At 38.8% G+C, this 20,749-nt stretch overlaps 1 protein-coding gene across 1 annotated transcript; it reads left to right on the top strand.

Moving 5' to 3' along the window:
* The first annotated feature begins 235 nt into the window (after positions 1 to 235).
* On the top strand, positions 236 to 18,618 carry LOC139126675 (uncharacterized). The gene is made up of 12 exons (XM_070692730.1): positions 236 to 345; positions 3,052 to 3,184; positions 3,788 to 3,821; positions 4,531 to 4,721; positions 5,221 to 5,390; positions 6,102 to 6,277; positions 7,885 to 7,929; positions 8,325 to 8,357; positions 9,295 to 9,470; positions 9,984 to 10,145; positions 16,224 to 16,399; positions 18,102 to 18,618. Exons 2-10 carry the CDS (start codon positions 3,092 to 3,094, stop codon positions 10,140 to 10,142), a joined length of 1,077 nt encoding a protein of 358 aa, XP_070548831.1. The 5' UTR covers positions 236 to 345; positions 3,052 to 3,091; the 3' UTR covers positions 10,143 to 10,145; positions 16,224 to 16,399; positions 18,102 to 18,618.
* The last annotated feature ends 2,131 nt before the right edge of the window (positions 18,619 to 20,749 follow it).

Consider the following 20,749-nt stretch of genomic DNA (forward strand, 5'->3'; position numbering starts at 1 on the left):
CTCAAAGGCGCGAACTACCTTAAGTGCATGTACCAAGGACGAGGACAGTACGCTACTCGCTACTATAATTATAACGTCAACACAACAATTAACAGGCACTTAACTAATTTAGAAACCATAACAAAGACGATTACTCATCCAGAATCGTCACAATTGTATAATGTATATATAAAGGTCAGGTCTTGATTTGGTCACGTGAGGGACGCTTCGAGATAAAATATTTAAAAGGGAAGGCGTTAGAAAGGCAATAAAAGCAGAAGTGGTTGCCATCCGTGAGTACGGCAGCTCTACATACTACACTCGACTTCATACAGCACGTCCGTTTGTTCCTGTAAGCAGATAAAGGTACGTACTTTCTTTGAATGTGTAGATATCTAATTTACTTTAGTGATCAATGGAATCAAGGAACATAGTTGTGTGACTTCAATACCGTAATCATTGTAATCCATGCTGTTCCATCGTTCAGAAGCTGTTACGCCATTCGTCAACTGCTTATCTTGTCGTGAAAACAGAGAGCCTATACCAAACTAGATGAACAGATTCTAATTTACTTTTGCCTGTTCTAATTTGGAAAATTTGAGTCACACAATAGGAGTGAGGTTTATTGTCAAATATAGGCACCTTCATTCCATACATCGCGATTCTGTCGAATGTTGGTGATTAGTTGTCTGTGATCCGGAGTGTTTTATTTGCAATTGAGCGGCTATCACTACTAGTTTCGTGAAGTGGTTTTCTCGAGGAAAGAGAAGTGGAAATTTAGCGTCCCAATTCAACGGCGCACTGTGAAGCCTACTGTGAAGCCTACCACCAACACGAATGAAGCCTTTGTCGAGAAACAAGCGAAGTTGGTGGGCTAAACGGGCCAGCGGATATCTGTGTAGCGTTCAGCGCCTGAATTTCTGTGGAATACACGCGCCTTTGGACGTCATGGATCTGATCCATAATCTTTCATCGGCGTTGATTTCTTGTGCGGTCAAGGGGTTCAAGTTTACGGTCTTTGTTCTTAACCTTCAGATCATTCACAAACCGTAGAACACAAGCACTTACGCGTAACAGTCGGGTCAAAGAGCTATAGTCGGTAGAATCTATGATCTCGGAGATACCGACATGAGTCGCTACAGGTCGATCACGCGTACTTTTATTAGCTTCTGGTGTGTTAATTTTATCAGCGACGTGTAACACCTGACTATCAAAGACTTCGCAAACTGACCAATCTCTCAAGTTTAGCCATTGTGTTCCATGCCAAATTTTAGAAGGCGAGATCCTATCAAAACTCCCATGAGTTCTGCGCGTGGGATCGTCAGTGGTGTGCCTGGAGTCACTCTACTCTTCGAAAGTAGAAGCGCAGTTTTACGCGTCCTGCAGATTAAGTATATAAACAGCTGCTGCGCAGTAGGTCTTCATGCTTGCGTCAGAAAACGCATGTAAACATGTGTAAGGCCAAAAAATTGTTTCTGGTCCTTGACATTAAGCAAAAGTGATGCGGCGATGCAGTTTTCTTTCTTTTTTGATTCCTAATAATGCTGGTTTGTACGGAAGCATCGTGTTATTTTTGTCGGAAAAAAACTAAAAATCTCGTAATGTCGAGTAAATCTCTTAATAACGAGTTTTTTAATTCCCGCAATTACAAGTTTTTGATTCTCGTAAAATTACGAGTTTTTGATTTTTCGTAACTACGGGTCTTGATTGTTTCAATTACGAGATTTAATCTTTAATAATTGCTATATTATTGTAGATCTTTATTGTTATTTATATATTATTCGTTCAGCTGATCATACGTGCTTAATTTGATATGGTGTATTAGTCAAATGCTGTATACTCGGATATGAATAAATAAATAAATTATTTTTTGAATGTTACATGGCTACATTTGTACAGATATTCAAAAATTTATCAACAGTTCGAACTTCTTGCAGTCCAAGCGTCATACCAACCTTCGCTGGCAGAGTTTGTGTAGTAGGAAACACATTGTTTTTGCTTTGAAAGATACATTTTTAGTATGCCATTACGCAAATATGAACACTTTTAAATCTATTACGGTGTTCTCCGACAGGCTGTCAAGCCTATGAGATAATCTTTATATTACAGATACATAGAACTGTGATGTTAGATTTCACATTCAGCGTAGATTGGCAGTTTTCTCATAAGGGTTTTATTCAGAAGTTGTGAGATGAGCATTTAATATCTCTTGAAATACTTAAACTGTCTGTGTTTATCATTTTTATGTGATTCTCCGACAGCCTCCTTCTGTATGAAAATCGTAGCTCACACAGATTCCCTACCTTCCCCAATTTTCCCACATTGCTAACAAAGATAAACACTATAAAAGCTTGTATCGCGGCAGATGAAAGGTATACTGTCACCTGTTCCAAATTTGCCACAGTTACCATGAGAAGAGAAAATCTACCCAATCACCGATTTTAAGCGTGTGGCAGCTTTTTAAAAACAGCGCCCTCACAATGGCATTTTGAATACCAAAGTATGCCCCTTTGACCATATATGGGCATTTTTAGATTACAGAGGACTGTATACCTTTAAGAGCACAATGTTCTCCAATAAATGTCCTTACAATATTTAATACCACTATACAATTGAACAAGACGATGGAATTGTATTGTCCTTATTGAATAATCTAATTGAGTACAGCCCCGTTCAAGAACCTCAGACAAGAATAAAAATGGCAATACAAGCGGAAAGATTATGATTATAATGATTTTTTTGTAATTATTATATCTTAGATATCATTAGCTAATAATCCCACTAAGAGACAATTAGATGGAATGACATAAGTACTATTAAATTTTCACATGACTACTTAAATATTGACATTGATAGATCGTCATTTTGCACACGATCTGACTTTTATAAAACAAAGTTCAGATTTAGAGATTAACTATAAGGTGACCCAAGTTTTTGAATTATAAGTAGTCAAAAGCAAAAACAATGACATTTATTACGAGTTTTGGATTCTCGTAATTACGAGTTTTTAAATCTCGTAATTTCGAGTTTTTGATCCTCGTAATTACGAGTTTTATTTCTCTCCATCATCAGCCTGTCTTTCTGCAGCGACGTTCACAGCGACCGAAGGAAAATGGCGATGGTTACACAAATTATTGTTATGATTCTTGCTGCGTCCGTGTTTTGTTTAGTGATTGGACAAGTTGAATTCACGTGCAAGCCCAAGGTATGGAGCGATTATTAAGTATCCCCTCGTTGTACTAGCCCGGCAGGGTTTCCATATTTCCATGTCATAGTTCGTGACTGCCTTGTAGAGCCCATGTACCGATTGACAAGATATAACATTGTATATTGTTTATTGCTTGAGTCTCTCTCTCTCTCTCTCTCTCTCTCTCTCTCTCTCTCTCTCTCTCTCTCTCTCTCTCTCTCTCTCTCTCTCTCTCTCTCTCTCTCTCTCTCTCTCTCTCTCTTCACAAGAATAAGTACCTGAGGGTTAGGATGAAATGGGTAACTGCAATGATTAGAATTCCAAGAAATAGAGTCAGTCCAACTGCAACTATTAGAGTCATCAGGAAGAAGCGGGAGTACAGCAAAGTCTTGACACAGTGTGGAAAAATGAAAGGCGTACTCGACCAATTTCTGCAATCTTCAAACGATCTTTATTAATAAAGATCGTTTGAAGATTGAAGAAATTGGTCGAGTACGCCTTTCATTTCTCCATGCAATGATTAGTTACAAAATGAGTTTGTTAGCGTGTCAAATTTGAGAAAATGTTTTTTCAAAATCAGGCTCACACATTTACTTCAAATATTTGTTTCTTCTTATTCAGGAGTGGACGTCGAGTGAACAATCGAAAAGTCAAGGTAACGTCGTACTGGAAAATAACATTGACGCAACATATGTTTTACTATAAATCTCCCGTGAGGGTTTTGCGAAAAGTTTAAAGTAATACTTCATAAAAATGCATGCTTATGTGTGAATGAAACACCTTGAGAATTCATTGAACAGCGGTAAACTTAAATGCAGGTAATATGAAGATAATATGAGGTCATTGAAAGTCGTAGAGGATGATCACGTAGATAATTATGGTAGTTTGCGCCTCAAAATTAAAAGACTTACGATTTTACTCAAATTATCCTCGAGCAGACTCTAAACCATTCTCTTGCAAAATCAAAAATATCGGGGTCACCGTGCAACTTTTGGTACTAGAGAGACACGTGCCCCGATGTGACACGATATTTGAAATTCAAAATGGCCGCCATTCAAAATGGCCGCCATCCCTATGATATCTCTATTGGGAAAATAAAACTCCCGATTTTCACAAAACTAAGCCGATGAAAATTTTATTAGCCCTATAAGATTGAAAATGAGCCCCCCCCCCTCAAGTGGTTAGCCAAAGTAATGTCGTAAAAATTCGAGAGTCCGAATATCTGTCCCCTAGGCGCAAGCTACCTTAGGGGTGAAGGAAACGTTTATGTGTAATCATGGCATTATTTGTCGCAGTTTACGTATGGCACTGTCATTGATAAGCGGCCACGCTTACTCTGAGGTATAAGCCCTGATATATTTCAGAATCAGCCAAAGACGAGTGGAAAGTGGTTTTCAAGGCCGTGAGTGGCATTGGTGGAAATTTGTATGCAATTTATACATCGAACGAACCAATGAACCAAGATAGACCCGAGGCGAGAGAGTTAAATGACAAGTTCAAGGGTCATTACAAGAGTTACCTGATGGACCACTGGGAAGCACTTGGTGTTTCAGAGGTATGGCAGAGCTTGATTTACATCCGTGTACCATTTGTTATCACGAATACTTACTTTTATCAGACTAAAGCTCGTCGCGAGGTCATCCCTGCATTCATAAATGGACGAAAACAATTTTTCATTTTCTATTCGTCTATCATTTTTACACCGTACAAACAACAAAATATGTTATTTGCCAACACAAAATGATTTTCGAAATCGTGGAAAATGAGAAAACAATTTCTTCATCAAGTTTGCCATATGCCTAATGTATACGTTATTCTCGTTGCAGAGAGGGGGGAGGGGGTTCTTTTAACTAGTTGCGAGAATCATTCTGGGCACACACGGCTTCCCATAATTATCATTATCATAAACTTCTTATTTTACTTTATTGATTGTACTTTTTTATTTTATCTGTAACATACTAATAATACGACTTTCCTGTTGATCAGCAATTTGTCTGTCTCCCTACTGGCAAAGGCATAAACCTGTGTAACGTCTGTTTCTCGAAATCCCGTAGGTGAAAATAGCAATGTTTAGAGAAGGGGTAGAGAACGTGAGTATGGTCTTTAATGGTATCGGCTCGACAAAGATGGACTGGTTCACCAAAGAGCGACTGAAATCTTCTCCATGGCAAGATTTGATGGACTCTTTTCCGCAACAAGGCATCAATTACTTCTCCATATCGGGGTAGGCGCATTCAACCAATCATACCATAACTATTTAGTTGCTCTGATGTTTATTACTATTACTTACTGTCACTTACATACTTTATCGATAATTTTTTTTTGCTCTCTAACTCACTCATTCACCGTTTATATATTTACCTAATTACCTGCTTACCAATTCTTAGTAACACAACTTCTACCTTCCTTAATTACTTACCCACTCACCCACTCACCTACTTACTTACTTACTTACTTACTTACTTACTTACTTACTTACTTACTTACTTACTTACTTACTTACTTACTTACTTACTTACTTACTTACTTACTTACTTACTTACTTACTTACTTACTTACTTACTTACTTATTCACTTGCTGATCCCTTTACTCGCTAATGAACTTACTGAATTATTTCCTTTCGTTAGCATTAAATAATCCATAATATATAATTGGTTAATTAATTGCGATCTGTTTTCGATCTCAAAAACAAATGGGTTAGACTTTTCTTGGGCATGGCATATGAAAAATTCCTAACCATCATTTTCATATTTCAAAGCCGCAAAATCGGATAACACGTTTATAGCAGTTTTCCCTTTCAGCATTTTTTAACTGTGTGACAATGCTATACTAACTAAATAATTTTGTAAAGACGTAAGAACTGTATAGATTTTTCATACGGAATGTGACGTACTCGACAGCTTAAAAATTATTTTCACTTGTTTTTATTTCAAGCCATGCCAACCTCAATCGACGTTTTTTTGTCAACAATCATTATGGTGGTTGTCCCAAAGACTTTGGTTGGATGGTTGTTGTCGATGATGGTAACACTGCGTGCCCATGGAGTACTGTGTCTGAGAAGCCGTTTTTCTTGTACAGTCCTCATTCAAATAGGGTTAACTGGGATGAAGGTATGCTACTAAGTGTGTTATTGACATACCACACTTTCACATCCGGGACACTTGGGTAATCCACGAATATGAATACAGCGTTTGCCATGAGAAATTATCAGGAGGAAGGAAAATTACTTTATTTAGTAAACTGTGCACTTGATAACTGTTACGTGTATGTACCAGTTGTTTGTGCTTACCACTAAACATTCAGGTGAACACATTAGCAGGGGATAATGGAAGCGGAATTGTCTAAAGTCAGATAAACTCAGAAAAACAAGAAAGTCTTTCGGGCCTTGGGAAAGACGTATTACTATATCACTAATTTCACTAATTTGTAAGAAAAACATACCATGGGGTTGTTGTCTTGGCAGTGACGGATCATTACGTGCCAGAACACAGGGTCCCAGTTTAAGACACGCAATTGTGACACAGACAACATTGACCACTCACACGCAAAAATAGAACCAATGATTAAAAGGGATCGAAGTCGGCCATTTTTCATGAATTTTGTTTCATACGAAATATTACTTATATTGTTTGTTTAGACACTTTGACAGGTGAAAGATACTGAATGAGTGGGTAACCATGCATATATTCGAACCGGTTTTAGACACGATATATGAAACCATCACAAAAATGAATTAATGATCATGACCATTAATTCAATTTTGCGATGATTTCATATATCGTGTCTTAAACCGGGGTCGAATATATGCTGATACAGAATGAGGCTTGGTTGGATTTCGCAATTCTAAACTTTCGTTTATAGGGGGAGGCCACGCATATAGCTGCGTTTTAACCCCGTTCGTATCACAGGCGACCCAAGTATTACTGAGTTTTTCACACTGTTTTCTCTATCATTTTCTCTTCTTTCTTCATGCTCTGAATGATCGGAATAAATAAAATAAATGGTTTATATAACCTAACCTAACCTGTGACTCTTTATTTATTTTACACTCCATTACAAGGACGTATATCTCTCATACACACATGCTGTAATTAATTAGTCAACACAACTAATTATGCTAATCCGTGGACTTATCAGGGATTTTACGGGTTGGTCAACATCGCGAAAGATAGGAATGGTTACTAAAACGGGCATCACTATCTTTCCGATGTTGACCAACCTCTGATAAGTCCACGGATTACCATAATTAGTTGTGTTGACTAATTAATTACAGCATGTGTGTATGAGAGATATACGTCCTTGTAATGGAGTGTAAAATAAATAAAGAGTCACAGGTTAGGTTAGGTTGGGTTAGGTTATATAAACCATTTATTTTATTTATTCCGATCATTCAGAGCATGAAGAAAGAAGAGAAAATAATAGAGAAAACATGTGAAAAACTCAGTAATACTTGGGTCGCCCGTGTTCGTATGCTTTAATTATCCACGGCCCTTTATAGTGGAGCGACTTTGCGAACCATGAAACAATCAAGGTCCACCGTTATACGCAAATGTCGAGGTGGGAAACGATGCACCAGAGAAACGTCTACATGGCGTAACTACCAAGCATCTAATGATTAAAGCTCAAGAAGAGCGATTTTATAGATTTGTTGAAAGTGTAGATTTACAGAAATTCCAAATTTATGATCATGCACAATGATGTGGTCCTTCTCTTGCAGGAAAGATAGCGGATGTTATGGCTATCTTCGTCAAGCATAAATTTGGTGAGTTCGTTGGTTTCTTTTGTTTTTCTTGGTCATTCAAGTTTTAGTTCATGGATAATCCCTGAGATACCACTTTAAATCGACTGCAGTTTGTTCTGCTTCGTTTCACACACTAATTGATCGATGTCACCGTCAATTGTAAGTCATATGACTCTTTGGTCTGTATTGCTATTGCCTCAGTGGAAGCAAAACTGATAAGACAGATGCTGCTGTTTCTTTGATCTCAAGATCAATTAATTCTAAAGTTTTTTCAAACGACGAGCATAAACTGTCTTATGCATCGCCTGACAATGACAAAATTCCTCAAAATATTTATTGAAGGCAACAGTTTGCTAAAACTGTTTCAATATCATAAGATAAGCGTAGTGCCAGAATTTTTCTCTTCTTTCGTGCAGAGTACATCGAGCCTCGACCTATTGCAGAACTGAGTAAGTTTTAGTATAGCCTAGCTGTGGAAACGCAGCTATCTGTTGGCGGGGTAGCGTGCGTCGCCATGCGGGTCATCAAAAGGTCAACCCTGCCGTGCGTCGCTATTTGGGTCATCAAAAGGTTAACCCCGCCCTGGCGGGGCTGACCTTTTGATGACGCGCATAGCGACGCACGCTACCCAGCCAACAGATAGCTGCGTTTCCACGGCTAAGTATAGCCCGACCATCCATTTTTCATGACTCACTCACATGCAATTGTTGCGGCACATGAAATTCTATGGACAATTTAAATGTTCACAAATATGTGAATATTTGTATTTCTCTTCGAGTCATCCATGAAGTCGCTGTTTGTACCGAGGTCTGTTGTTAAATTTAAGCAAATTAGGCCTATAGGCCTACAGTTGGGGACCACGAAGCCAAAGGCAAAGCCATAATGCTCACACACAAGGACGACATTGAAAGTTGTGATGATGCGATGAGAGAGAGAGAGAGAGAGAGAGAGAGAGAGAGAGAGAGAGAGAGAGTCAGTCCGTCAGTCAGTCAGTCAGTCAGTCAAAAAAGGCAGAGGCGGGCGGACAGACAGACAGAGAGTCAGTCGAAAAGACAGAGGCAGACAGACAGAGAGACAGAGAACCAGAGAGAGAGTGGAATGGTGGCAGGTTCTATGTAATATCAAGCTGTTATTAGAACAGCAGTAGACGTGTGTGGTTCGGTTTTCCCACAATGTCACATATGAATATCAGAAATAAGGGATGGTAAAATCATTGTCAATAGACTATATCGGAGTCAGCATGGTCTATGGTATTTGTCTGCGAGAAATATTTACGACAGTGTTTTAATGTTGTGAAAAAAATGGCAAAGTTTTGAACGACAACATGTAATTACAGGCCAGTAAGATGAATACATTAATCAACATATGACAATTTTACGACTTCAGGATGGGAGCTGATCTTTAAAGCTGTGCCTGGCGTTGGTGGCAGTGTGTTTGATCGTTGGAACAACAATGGTGGGCGAAACCAAGACGATATCCAAGCTAGACAATTGAATGCAAATTATAGAGATCACTACAAGAGCCCGAAAGTTGATTCATGGAGTACTCTTGGCGTCAGAGAGGTATGGGCTGGTGTGTGAAGCCAATCATTATGCTTGCTGCTCAGAAAATTATTAATTAGTCTGTTTACAACTGTGGAGTGAATTTTGCGAAAGCTAGTTCGGTTAGATATTCCGTATTTGTATATTAATCTATGAATAATTACGGCTAGATCAGAGCATTGAGTAAATTTCTGAAATTTCATTGAGGTCAAGCCATCGCAAAATGAAACGGGCTCTGTCAAAGCCACAGTTATGTTATTGGAGATATCTCGTCAAAAAGATTTGGATCGAAAGAGAAACTGCATAAGCGTCTAGCCGCGCCATTGTGTTAGGAGATCGTTTTCGTATCCAATTGCATATTGTGACACGACCACAAATCACAGTGTCCATGGAAATATTAGTAACAAGGAGAAAAGTGCATATTACATCTCAGTTGCATTTCTTTGACCTTTGTACCTCAAATTCAAAGTTTAAATCTGAAATAAAAGCATACACGATAGAATAGTGTTCGTACTGCCCTCCCTATATTTCCAGGTGAAATTGTCCGTTTACGAAGGAGGAGAAGAGAGTATGTACCTGATATTTGACGCTCGTGGTAGTAATGAAAGTAACTGGCTGAGCAACGAGAGATTGATTTCGACACCCTATCATGACTACTGGATGCTGATGTGGCAAAGAATTTTTCTCTCTTAGGGGGTAAGTCTAACAGGCGCCAAATGTAAAATAATTATTTACACATTAGAAGAACATATTCATACGAAAAGGTGTATTTGCATGCATTTATCAATAAAAATAAACTACTATAGCATAAGTATAAATAAATCAATACAGACATAAGTAAATACATATATGAGTGAAAAAACATACATATATGTGAACCAATTCACACAAGACATGAAGACAGACACATACATACATACGTGCATACGTACGTGCATACATACATACATACGTACGTGCATACATACATACATACATACATACATACATACATACATACATACATACATACATACATACATACATACATACATACATACATACATACATACATACATACATACATACATACATACATGCACTCACGCACGCACATACATACGTGCATACGTACGTGCATACATACATACATACATACATACATACATACATACATACATACATACATACATACATACATACATACATACATACATACATACATACATACATACATACATACATACATACATACATACATACATACATGCATGCATGCACTCACGCACGCACGCACGCACATACATACATACATACATACATACATACATACATACATATATACATACATACACACATATACACACATACAGGATCGAAAAGTTTACATGAGGGGAACGAAGTACGCATGCGTATATCCAGTCGCACACACACACACTGCTACTCGGAAAAGTTTACATGAGGGGGAACGAAATACGCATGCGTATATCTACTCGCACACACACACTGCTCTGAAAAGTTTACATGAGGGGGAACGAAGTACGCATGCGTATATCCACTCGCACACACACACTTACACACACACACACACACACACACACACACACAACAAACACAACACACACATTGCTACTCTCTCTGAGATACACACACTGACGCGACGATCTGCAGGCCCGGAAGTGCCACACCGGCGAGCTCACTCCTAACTCGGACTCTACGTACCTCGCGGCGTCGAAGGCTAGTGACGATGACAAAGATGTGCGACACTTTTTCTCTTTCTTGCCTTTGTGTCGTGAGTCGGGTTCGTACAGGGCTTTACACAGTGGTAAAGTGGTAGCCGGCCTGAGTAATACTACACTGCTTAGAGGCCCCGTAAGGGTTTCTGACTTAATGGTACCTGCCATGCCGGCGAAGTTCTGCTGGGGTTAACGGCCCAACCCAGGCCAATAAAACACTGGGAGTCGTGTATTACAGCTCTCTGCCATTCGGCTTATATTCTTTAATGGTTAAATACAGCATTCAACAGGAACAACAGCAACAGCTTACTGGAACTAAAGCAATAGCTTTACTGCTAAACTCTCTGCTCTCTAAACTCTCTGCTTAGGGGAGAACCATTTGATTTCTGGGGGGGTATGGAGGATTTTGAGAAAAAAAAATTTGTCACCAGGTGAGAGAGAAGAAAAAAAAAATTGATCCTGTCATGGCCTGAGAAAAAAAAATTGTCATAACAGACAGAAGAGAAAAAAAATTGTCACAATGCACCAGAAATAACCAAAATTTGGAAACCTTATTCTCATGTATTCTTTGCGTTTTACCACAAGCAATTCTTATGTTTCTTTTCCCAGCACTTATGATATAAGCATGCACTACATGGGTCTACTTTACACCTCAGTACACTCAATGTTTTCCTTCCATTTTCTGACCCAAGAAATAATATTTCCGGATTTCTGTTGCCATATCTCAATAGCATAGGCACTATCTAAAGGGGACTATTTGACTTCTGTAAATTGTGAAAATTTAAAACACAAGACAGGAGTCAATAAACTAGTGTTAAAACCAATATTATTTTCTCAATATGAATTTGTTAGAAAGATGTACCTTGACAATGAAAAATTGAGGAACAACAAATATGATGAAATACAATGTGTGAGCCTTGTTTTTCTGACCACAACCACGGATCGCAAACATACCATATTCAGGCTTTTCATTAGAAGCTGGCAGCTGGAGAAATGACACAAAAAGGTCACAGATTTTCTGTTCCTGTATATTCATTTGTCTTCAGTCTCTGGCAAACAGAACTGTTTTTCACAAATTGTATTGTCATTGTTTGGTTGTTGAATATTGTGACTCAAAAACTGATCATGCAAAAAATGTAAAAAATATCAGTGTTCAATGTCATTTTCAAACAGTTTTACCGAGTGCAAAATAAACTGAAACTCCTCTCAGATTGCACCATTAGGCTAAACACATCAATTTCTCAAAATTTCCAATACGAGAGGGGAACCCCCCTCTCGTGCTCTCCCCCTTGGGGTATTCTAATAGTTTCACTTAGTTAACAAATTAAAAAAACTCTCAGATTGCACCAGACTGCACCATTGCACACATCAATATCTTAAAAATTCCATGTAAGATAGGGGAAAGCCCCTGTGACACTTCCCCCTAAGCCTCTCTCATGTTCTCCAACTGTACTTTCAAATTCTGCCCGGTCAGATATCCTAGTGAAAACCCTGTCATAATATCCATCCAAATTAAACAATATACTATATGGTTAGATACTGCGTGATCTTTTATATTTTTATTTTATTGTGACTTTGAATTTCATTTTGATGTGTTCACCTTTTTTGAACCATCATGAGATAACTGATGATAGTCTAGCAGGGTACATCAAGATTTGAAAGGTCTTTACTGTTGCTGTAATTACATGTATTGGTATTTAACTTTTCTAAGTTGGGAATGGTCAAAATTTCAGAGTTAGAGAGGGAGGTTACTTAAATTCATCATGGTTGGTGAAGGGGGGAGGGTCACTCGAAATTTCGGAGTTTCAGGCCGTCAATAATGACGGCTCCCTTATATACAACACATTACAAACTTGATGACCAATAAAAAAAAATTTGCACTGCTACTCCATTTGGAAAAAAAAAATTGATGCAGGTCTGACAGTAGAAAAAAAAATTGCTGTCACTCTGACAGGAAAAAAAAATTTGCTCCCATACCCTCTTCCTCCATACCCCCCCAGAAATCAAATGGTTCTCCCCTTACTTCACTCAGGATCGTACGTAGTTCCACTCAGCAGGGAATGAATGTCTGGAATGCCAAGTATGCCCACTGGAACTAGACAGCAACGGAGTACGGAGAACTGGAATTTTCAAACTAATATTAAGAGCCACTGTGTATTTTCTAATAAACTCATTTTCACGCCTACGACATTTTAGTGCCTGATGTACAAGGCAGTGGTATTTTTTTACGAATTTTCATTAGTTCTACGCGTGAATTTTTTGATCGAAAAATTGATGCTTTGTAAAGTTTGGTCAAACATCAAATGTATTCACTTTTCCCCGGACGTTTTTTGATGAAAGTCATATGGTCAACCCGGTCAATGTAGTATCATTCGACTCTTAATGGTACGAAATGTGTCAAACTGTCATCCGACCCCTATCGACCCTAGCGTTTTCACGTAATGGGTGCTTTCTTTCTGCCTACTTTTAGTGATTTTCTAAAATGTGGACGCCTTATGTAAACATAGCCAGGCCGTCAGGCCTGCAGTTGAGGACCGGGGCAGCAGGTCACCTCGACCCCTGTCCGTTTCGACCCAAGTAATTCACACCTCTTGTCGTTGTTTGTGGTCAAATCAATCCCGGTGCCTTAGTCACTTCGACCTCAGTCAGTTTTCATGTTACATGTACCTGACAACGTTTTACTGAGTACATTATGCAACTTGTTTCTGTGAGAAAAACTGCTGGCTTCGCTACAACAATCCACGGGGTAGCTGTGATATCGCAGCGGTACTTGTGGCGTGTCGAACGCGCTCGGGTCATTGGTTTGGGGTCATCGCCACAGTCCCTGTGGCGATGACCCCAATGACTCGATCGCGTTCGCCACGAGTACCGCTGCGATATCACAGCTATCCACGGGGCTGTGAACACTCTGATACTTGTGGGAGGCCTGGGATACCCCGGCCCCATTGTCATTTACTGACTGGGGAATGTGTCTCACTGAAGTACGGATGGATAAAGCATGTCATTTACTGATTTTTGGAAATAAAGCATTCGTCATTATCGCAATTGCTTGCCATATGCGGCAAGATTGGATGAGCGAGGCCGGTCCGCTCGCCTTGGTGTCTTGACGCCAAATGAGCCTATTTCCGGTTTAGGCGTTGGGCTTACAGCAATGCATTATAGGATATCTTCCAGGGCGGCGTGGATCAGTGTGTGTGTGTGTGTGTGCGAGTAGATATACGCATGCGTATTTCGTTCCCCCTCATGTAAACTTTTCAGAGCAGTGTGTGTGTGTGTGTGCGAGTAGATATACGCATGCGTATTTCGTTCCCCCTCATGTAAACTTTTCCGAGTAGCAGTGTGTGTGTGTGCGAGTGGATATACGCAAGCGTACTTCGTTCCCCTCATGTAAACTTTTCGATCCTGTATGTGTGTATATGTATGTATGTATATATGTATGTATGTATGTATATGTATGTATGTATGTATGTATGTATGTATGTATGTATGTATATGAGTGTGTGGGTTTGTGTGTATGTGCGTGCGTGCGTGCATGAGTGCATATGGGCTATGTATGTATGTATGTATGTATGTGCGTGCGTGCGTGCATGAGTGCATATGGGCTTGTGTATGTATGTATGTATGTATGTATGTATGTATGTATGTATGTATGTATGTATGTATGTATGTATGTATGTAAGTATGTATGTATGTATGTGCGTGCGTGCGTGAGTGCATGTATGTATGTATGTATGAATGTATGTATGTATGTATGTATGTATGTATGTATGCATGTATGTATGTATGTATGTATGTATGTATGTATGTATGTATGAATGTATGTATGTATGTATGTATGTATGTATGTATGTATGTATGTATGTATGTATGCACGTACGTATGTATGTATGTATGTATGCACGTACGTATGCACGTATGTATGTATATGTCTGTCTTCATAGGTCTTGTGTGAATTGGTTCACATATATGTATGTTTTTTCACTCATATATATATTTACTTATGTCTGTATTGATTTATTTATACTTATGCTATAGTAGTTTTTTATTGATAAATGCATGCAAATACACCCTTTTCGTATGATAATGTTCTTCTAAATGTGTAAAATAATTATTTTACATTTGGCGCCTGGTAGTAAGTCTACTCCGTAACGTTATTTCACATTTTTGCGAGCCAGAGCATAATTTCCGCTCGCTGACCTACACATAAATCGAGTTAACGGTAGCGCTGAGCTGTTGCCGTAAAGAGGCGCGTAGTTTACGACTATTTATTTCAAGGAGATGAGTGCATTGACAAAATGACGAGTACTTACCTTAGATACCTTTACTTCATCGGCAGCAATATATATCTATTACATATATATATATATATATATATATATATATATATATATATATATATATATATATATATAAGTATATATATATGATACTTATATATAATAAGTATATATAAGTATATATATGATACTTCTATATATTATATATCTATATATGATAATAGAGTGATGTAAAACCATAAAGGCATTAATAGTCAGTAAATACATATTTTTCAATATCGTCCGGTTTTAAGATTTTTAAAAAAAATATAGATTTATAGTCAAATTCAGATCATATAATAAACTATATTGTTCTATAAACAGGTTATATGGTTGTAGACTCTTGCCGTACAGTAATGGTTCAGTCTGTTGCCTTACATAATGATATCGCCATCTTTATTGTATAGGGTGACATAGATGATAGGATTGGCACATTCTTTCATCAGTTTTCTGTTTGCTTTTCTTCTCTTTTTCTTCGATTTTTGTTCAAAATATGAGTAACATGAAGGTCGGTGATCTAGATGACATATCCCCGATAACCAAGCTTACAACGTGAATAATAGATCATTGTTCGCAACAAGTAAGTGACGAATGAGTAAATTTCGTAAATTCTCGATAGGATTCGCACTCATAATGTACGGCACCCGGTCACCTAGCGGAGACATCACAGTCAAACCCGCTCGGCTAAATCCCCTCCAGTTCATCTAACATTCACGATTTCCTTTTTCTAATTAATATTCGAGAGATGGACGGTATTCACGGCGCTTCTTCATCAATAGTGTATACGGTGGATGTCCAAATGATGTCGGTTGGTTTGTGGTCGTAGACGCAGGTCCCGTGGCTTGCAGTTGGAGTTCCACTGCAGCAAGACCATACTTCCTGTACAGTAAGACAGTACAAAGGACAAACTATAACTCAGGTAAAATTTTCTCTTTGTCTTTCATATCGTTATAGGGACATTGTATAATGTGACACTAGGAAGGAATTATTATCCCACCGCATTTTTGTGGTCAGGTATTATCTGGCAGACTATCACATTCACGCTTTGGTAAATCTGTTTTTTAGCTACTATAGACTAATATAGTCTATAGAAGCTATTGGGATGGGTATCCGTCCGGCGTCCGTCGTCAGTCTGTATGTATGTATGTATGTATGTATGTATGTATGTATGTATGTATGTATGTATGTATGTTATCTAATACAATTAATGACTACCTTATTAGTAAGCAATAGACAGTGGTTAATACAGTGAAGCATGGCACCTGAATAAGAGACCGTACACTGAGTCCAGTGACGTGAAGTGTCTCTGTTGAGGGTAGAAATGTCTCTGATGTTGGAAGGTGAGTTTCCCAAAGATAAAGCACTGTTGGCGGGAAAAGTGTCTATGAGTCACGAGAAAGGAATGCTATCTGAGTATCTATGGAAGACACTGTACCAATAATGACGTAATACAAAAATATATTTCCTAACATTCTCCGCGGCGGGAAATTTAGAAGTGTACGCGAATGATTGCATTTTTAATCTCTTTCAAACATAAATTACTAAGTAGTAAATTCGGTAGTGGAACGTGCAATAAGTGAGAGAAAGAATTTCGATTATTTTCTGTGGAATAATATTGAGTAAATAAGTCCTGTATGTGAGAGTATATAGTTCTATATAATCGAGTAAGTTCAGCAACAAGAGTTCTCAGGTCGTTTAAATCTTGAATTCTGCAACGGGCGATGGCGGCTGCAGCCCTAGTCGGTGGCCTCTCGACGCTGGTTGCCTGGTTACTTGTGTTTTGTGATAGTTGTTCTCTGTACCTTGTTGCGTTGTGTTGGCCTTGGTTTCCAGTGGGTAGATTTGTATGTCCATTAGCAAGCAGTCCTGATTCCTGCAGAACTGTAATAAATTTTATGTGCAGCCAACGGAGCTATTCATCGAAACAGCTATTCCGGGAGCAAATTTTGGAGGGCGGAGGAAATTTTAATTTTGCTTGGGCAGGGAACATATTTTCAGCTGGCAGGGAGCAGATTTTATTTTCTTGTCGGGCAGGGCAGATATCAGTTGATTGGTCTGAGGACCGGGATGGGGAAAAACGAGGAGAGGGGAAGTTACTTGCTTTTTCACAGGGCTTGGGAAAATCGACTGGTTTTTTATCACAAGGCAGGGGAGCTTCATGTCTGCAGGGAATGATGAAATTTTAAAGGGAACTTTTTTCCAAGGCAGGGGAAATCAACAAGTTTTTTCGCCACAGGGCAGGGGAGCTTCAACAATTCACAATGGGGGGGAACGGGCAAAAATATGTAGGGAGTGGGTAAAAATGAAGTTTGAGTGCGGGAGGGTAAGTCGAAAAGTGTTCAGTTGGAGGGAAAATTATTAGCAGCTTAAAATTAGTCAGTTCACATTACTTGTCTCGCACAATATATCTTATCATAATAAGGACCCCTTTAAAAGTGCACTGTTCGTTGGCTGCACCTGTATCATGTGCCAGCGCCCTCTAACAACAATGAAGCTCGTACATGTGTAAGTATGGGAAGTTGTTTCTACCATCGCCTTCGTGCTTATAAACACGAATCAAGTTTTTTCGTCAGCTTCCTAACGATGTGCTCTAATGTTGTTTGCATAATCTAATATTCCAGATTCCGTTGCTCGTGCAGACTTCATGGCGATACACATCAAGACATACTAGCAAGATCAAGATCTCCTTGACCAGATAATACACGGCCGCGTTGACGCCCTTTTAAAATCAATTATGTTTTGACATTATAGGACCTCTATTGCTGGAAGAGGGAAATCTTAGTATTCATATATGCAAAGTGTATTAATGCGTCTATTTGTGCATGCATATTGTAATGATAATGACCCATAGTCAAAGTACATAATAATTCATTCAACTCTTATCTTACACTATAAATTGAAGGATATGATTAGCATTCATTTAATCAATACAGCATGACGGTAGAAACTTTTTACAAACATTTAACTGATTGTCTTGAATCTAAACGCCAAACGTAAGACATTCAAGACAATATTTGTACACTCGTCTACACTCCTGATGGTTTATAAACTTTCAAAAGCCAGAGATTTATTGTTATATTATCCTAATCAGAGAACTACAGAAATAAAAAGTATTATACCCTTGAAGTTTCAATTTTAGTGTAATAGAGTGTGTCATTTAATTTTTTGTGCTTGTCGTGGTCTCCCTCTCTCTCTCTCTCTCTCTTCTCTCTCTCTCTCTCTCTCTCTCTCCTCTCTCTCTCTCTCTCTCTCTCTCTCCCTCTCTCTCTCTCTCTCCTCTCCAAAATAAATATCCTACAATAATTATTTTACTACGACAGTATTGACCTAAGGCAAGGAAGAATAATTCATTGGTTCATTTGTTCCTCGGAATTACCACTGATTTGCTAATTTGCAAAATTGTCTTGTGAAATTGCGGCAAATGTATACTTTTACATTGCAACTTTTAGGGCAGGTTTCATGTCTGTTTTGGAGAATATGGAAATGCTCAGAATTGTTCTTTCATCCCTTGTCCTTATATGTAATGCTTCTATTATTGCGGACAGTTTGTAAAATCTAGACTCCAAGTCATTAGGACCAATATAACTAGTCGGAGATTTTGCTAGTTCGCAAAAACAGTAAAGCAAAAATCGCACGCTGTATGTGTGGCATTGCAAAAAACAATTCCAAGGAATAATATTTTTCCTTTTGGCCTAACCAATATCTATCTTCATCGTACCTTTGCATGGTAAAGGAACCACAGATGAGATTGTTCAACTCAAAGTTAACATTATTTCAACTCCTAATCTCGCAAGGAAGGTTTACCGGTATTTCGATTGAGTTCGTGAACTTCGGTGGGTAGAACATTGAATCTTACGATGGAATTGACTTTTTTGTAACATCTTTTACTCGTGTTTAATAACGCTGCTCTGTCTTTGACCTTGCATTTGACAGCGAATCTCGCGAAATCGATAAAAGCTAATGACGTGTTCGGAGAAGATTGCATTTCGATAGTCTACTGTAATTTAGTTCCGAAGATCGAACGCTCGTCGTTAGACACGGTTCAAGTCTGTGATTTGTTGTAAACGTATGAGTTGGGTGAACGAGATGATTTGTGTTCTGTTTTCATGTGAAACGCGTGAGCTGGGTGACCGCGATTAGTGGGATGAACGCGAAAAGGGGAGTTTCACTTGGAATCACAGAAAGTAATTCACTTATGCGCAGACTCAAAGGTATCAAGAAGACCTGACCTAGGTTGCCAACTTTCAAATAGGTTAGTTTGAAGTAGGGGAGAAACAAGAGAAACGTTTGCAAAATATTTTATTTTTGAAAAATCCACCGATTTGAATCAAGTCTAATCCGTCGTTGGCACTGTTGCAATCCGAGCTGGGGAGTACTGACGCGTTGTGAACATACTGGGCGTTAGGCATTTGTCGATGACGGTCTTTACACGTGTAGGCCTACAAAGTATCCGGGAGATGCGTCGGCGCCCCCGCCGCGCTACGTTGCCCTAGCCGCTGGCGTTGGGGAGAGGCATGTCCAAACAGATCATTCGTTATTCTTGCATGCTGTTTGGAGTAGAAAAAGAAACTGCTGTAGATTCACAAAACAAAGTTGATACACAAAACAAAACGTAATGAAAAAATGGCTAACAGGTACATTAATGTCCCTTCCATACAATTAATTATGTTTACAAACCTTTTATGTGATCGCTGTTTTTTTCTGTTTTAGAAGATGAAGTTTTCCCGTAACGGAAATAAGTCGAAACAGCGCCCTCCTTCCCTAGAAAGGGTAACACACACTTATGAGTCGTGTAAGGGTTGCAAATGGTACCACTCCCGGGATACCACTAAACCCCGCCATTGTGATGTACATTTCATTCTTCTCTCACCATATATATTAAGTACTTCCTTTGAACTGATAGTACTCAGACACAGCAACAAGAGAAAGAAGTATACGCAGATTAACTAAGGCTGCGTTCACAAATAACGATTAGGGGGGGGGCTGGAGGAATCTCGATTGAAATCTTATTTTTTTTTCAGATCCCCCCCTAAGTACCCTATAAAATTTTCAAATGCCCCCCCTCTATATGGTCAAAATTTTCAAGTCCCCCCCCCCCCCAACTATCACAGGCCCGCATATTTGTAAAGGATGTGAGCGCAGAAAAAATAAACATGTATTGCGCCGTTCTGCTCACAGGTGTTCAACACTACCTGTATTAGCACTTTGTATAGTCATATTCCCAAGGCAAGTTCTTTAAATGCATCAGTGAATTTTTAGATTTATTGGT

This window comes from Ptychodera flava, unplaced genomic scaffold, assembly GCF_041260155.1.
Source record: "Ptychodera flava strain L36383 unplaced genomic scaffold, AS_Pfla_20210202 Scaffold_117__1_contigs__length_203990_pilon, whole genome shotgun sequence".
Taxonomy (NCBI): domain Eukaryota; kingdom Metazoa; phylum Hemichordata; class Enteropneusta; family Ptychoderidae; genus Ptychodera; species Ptychodera flava.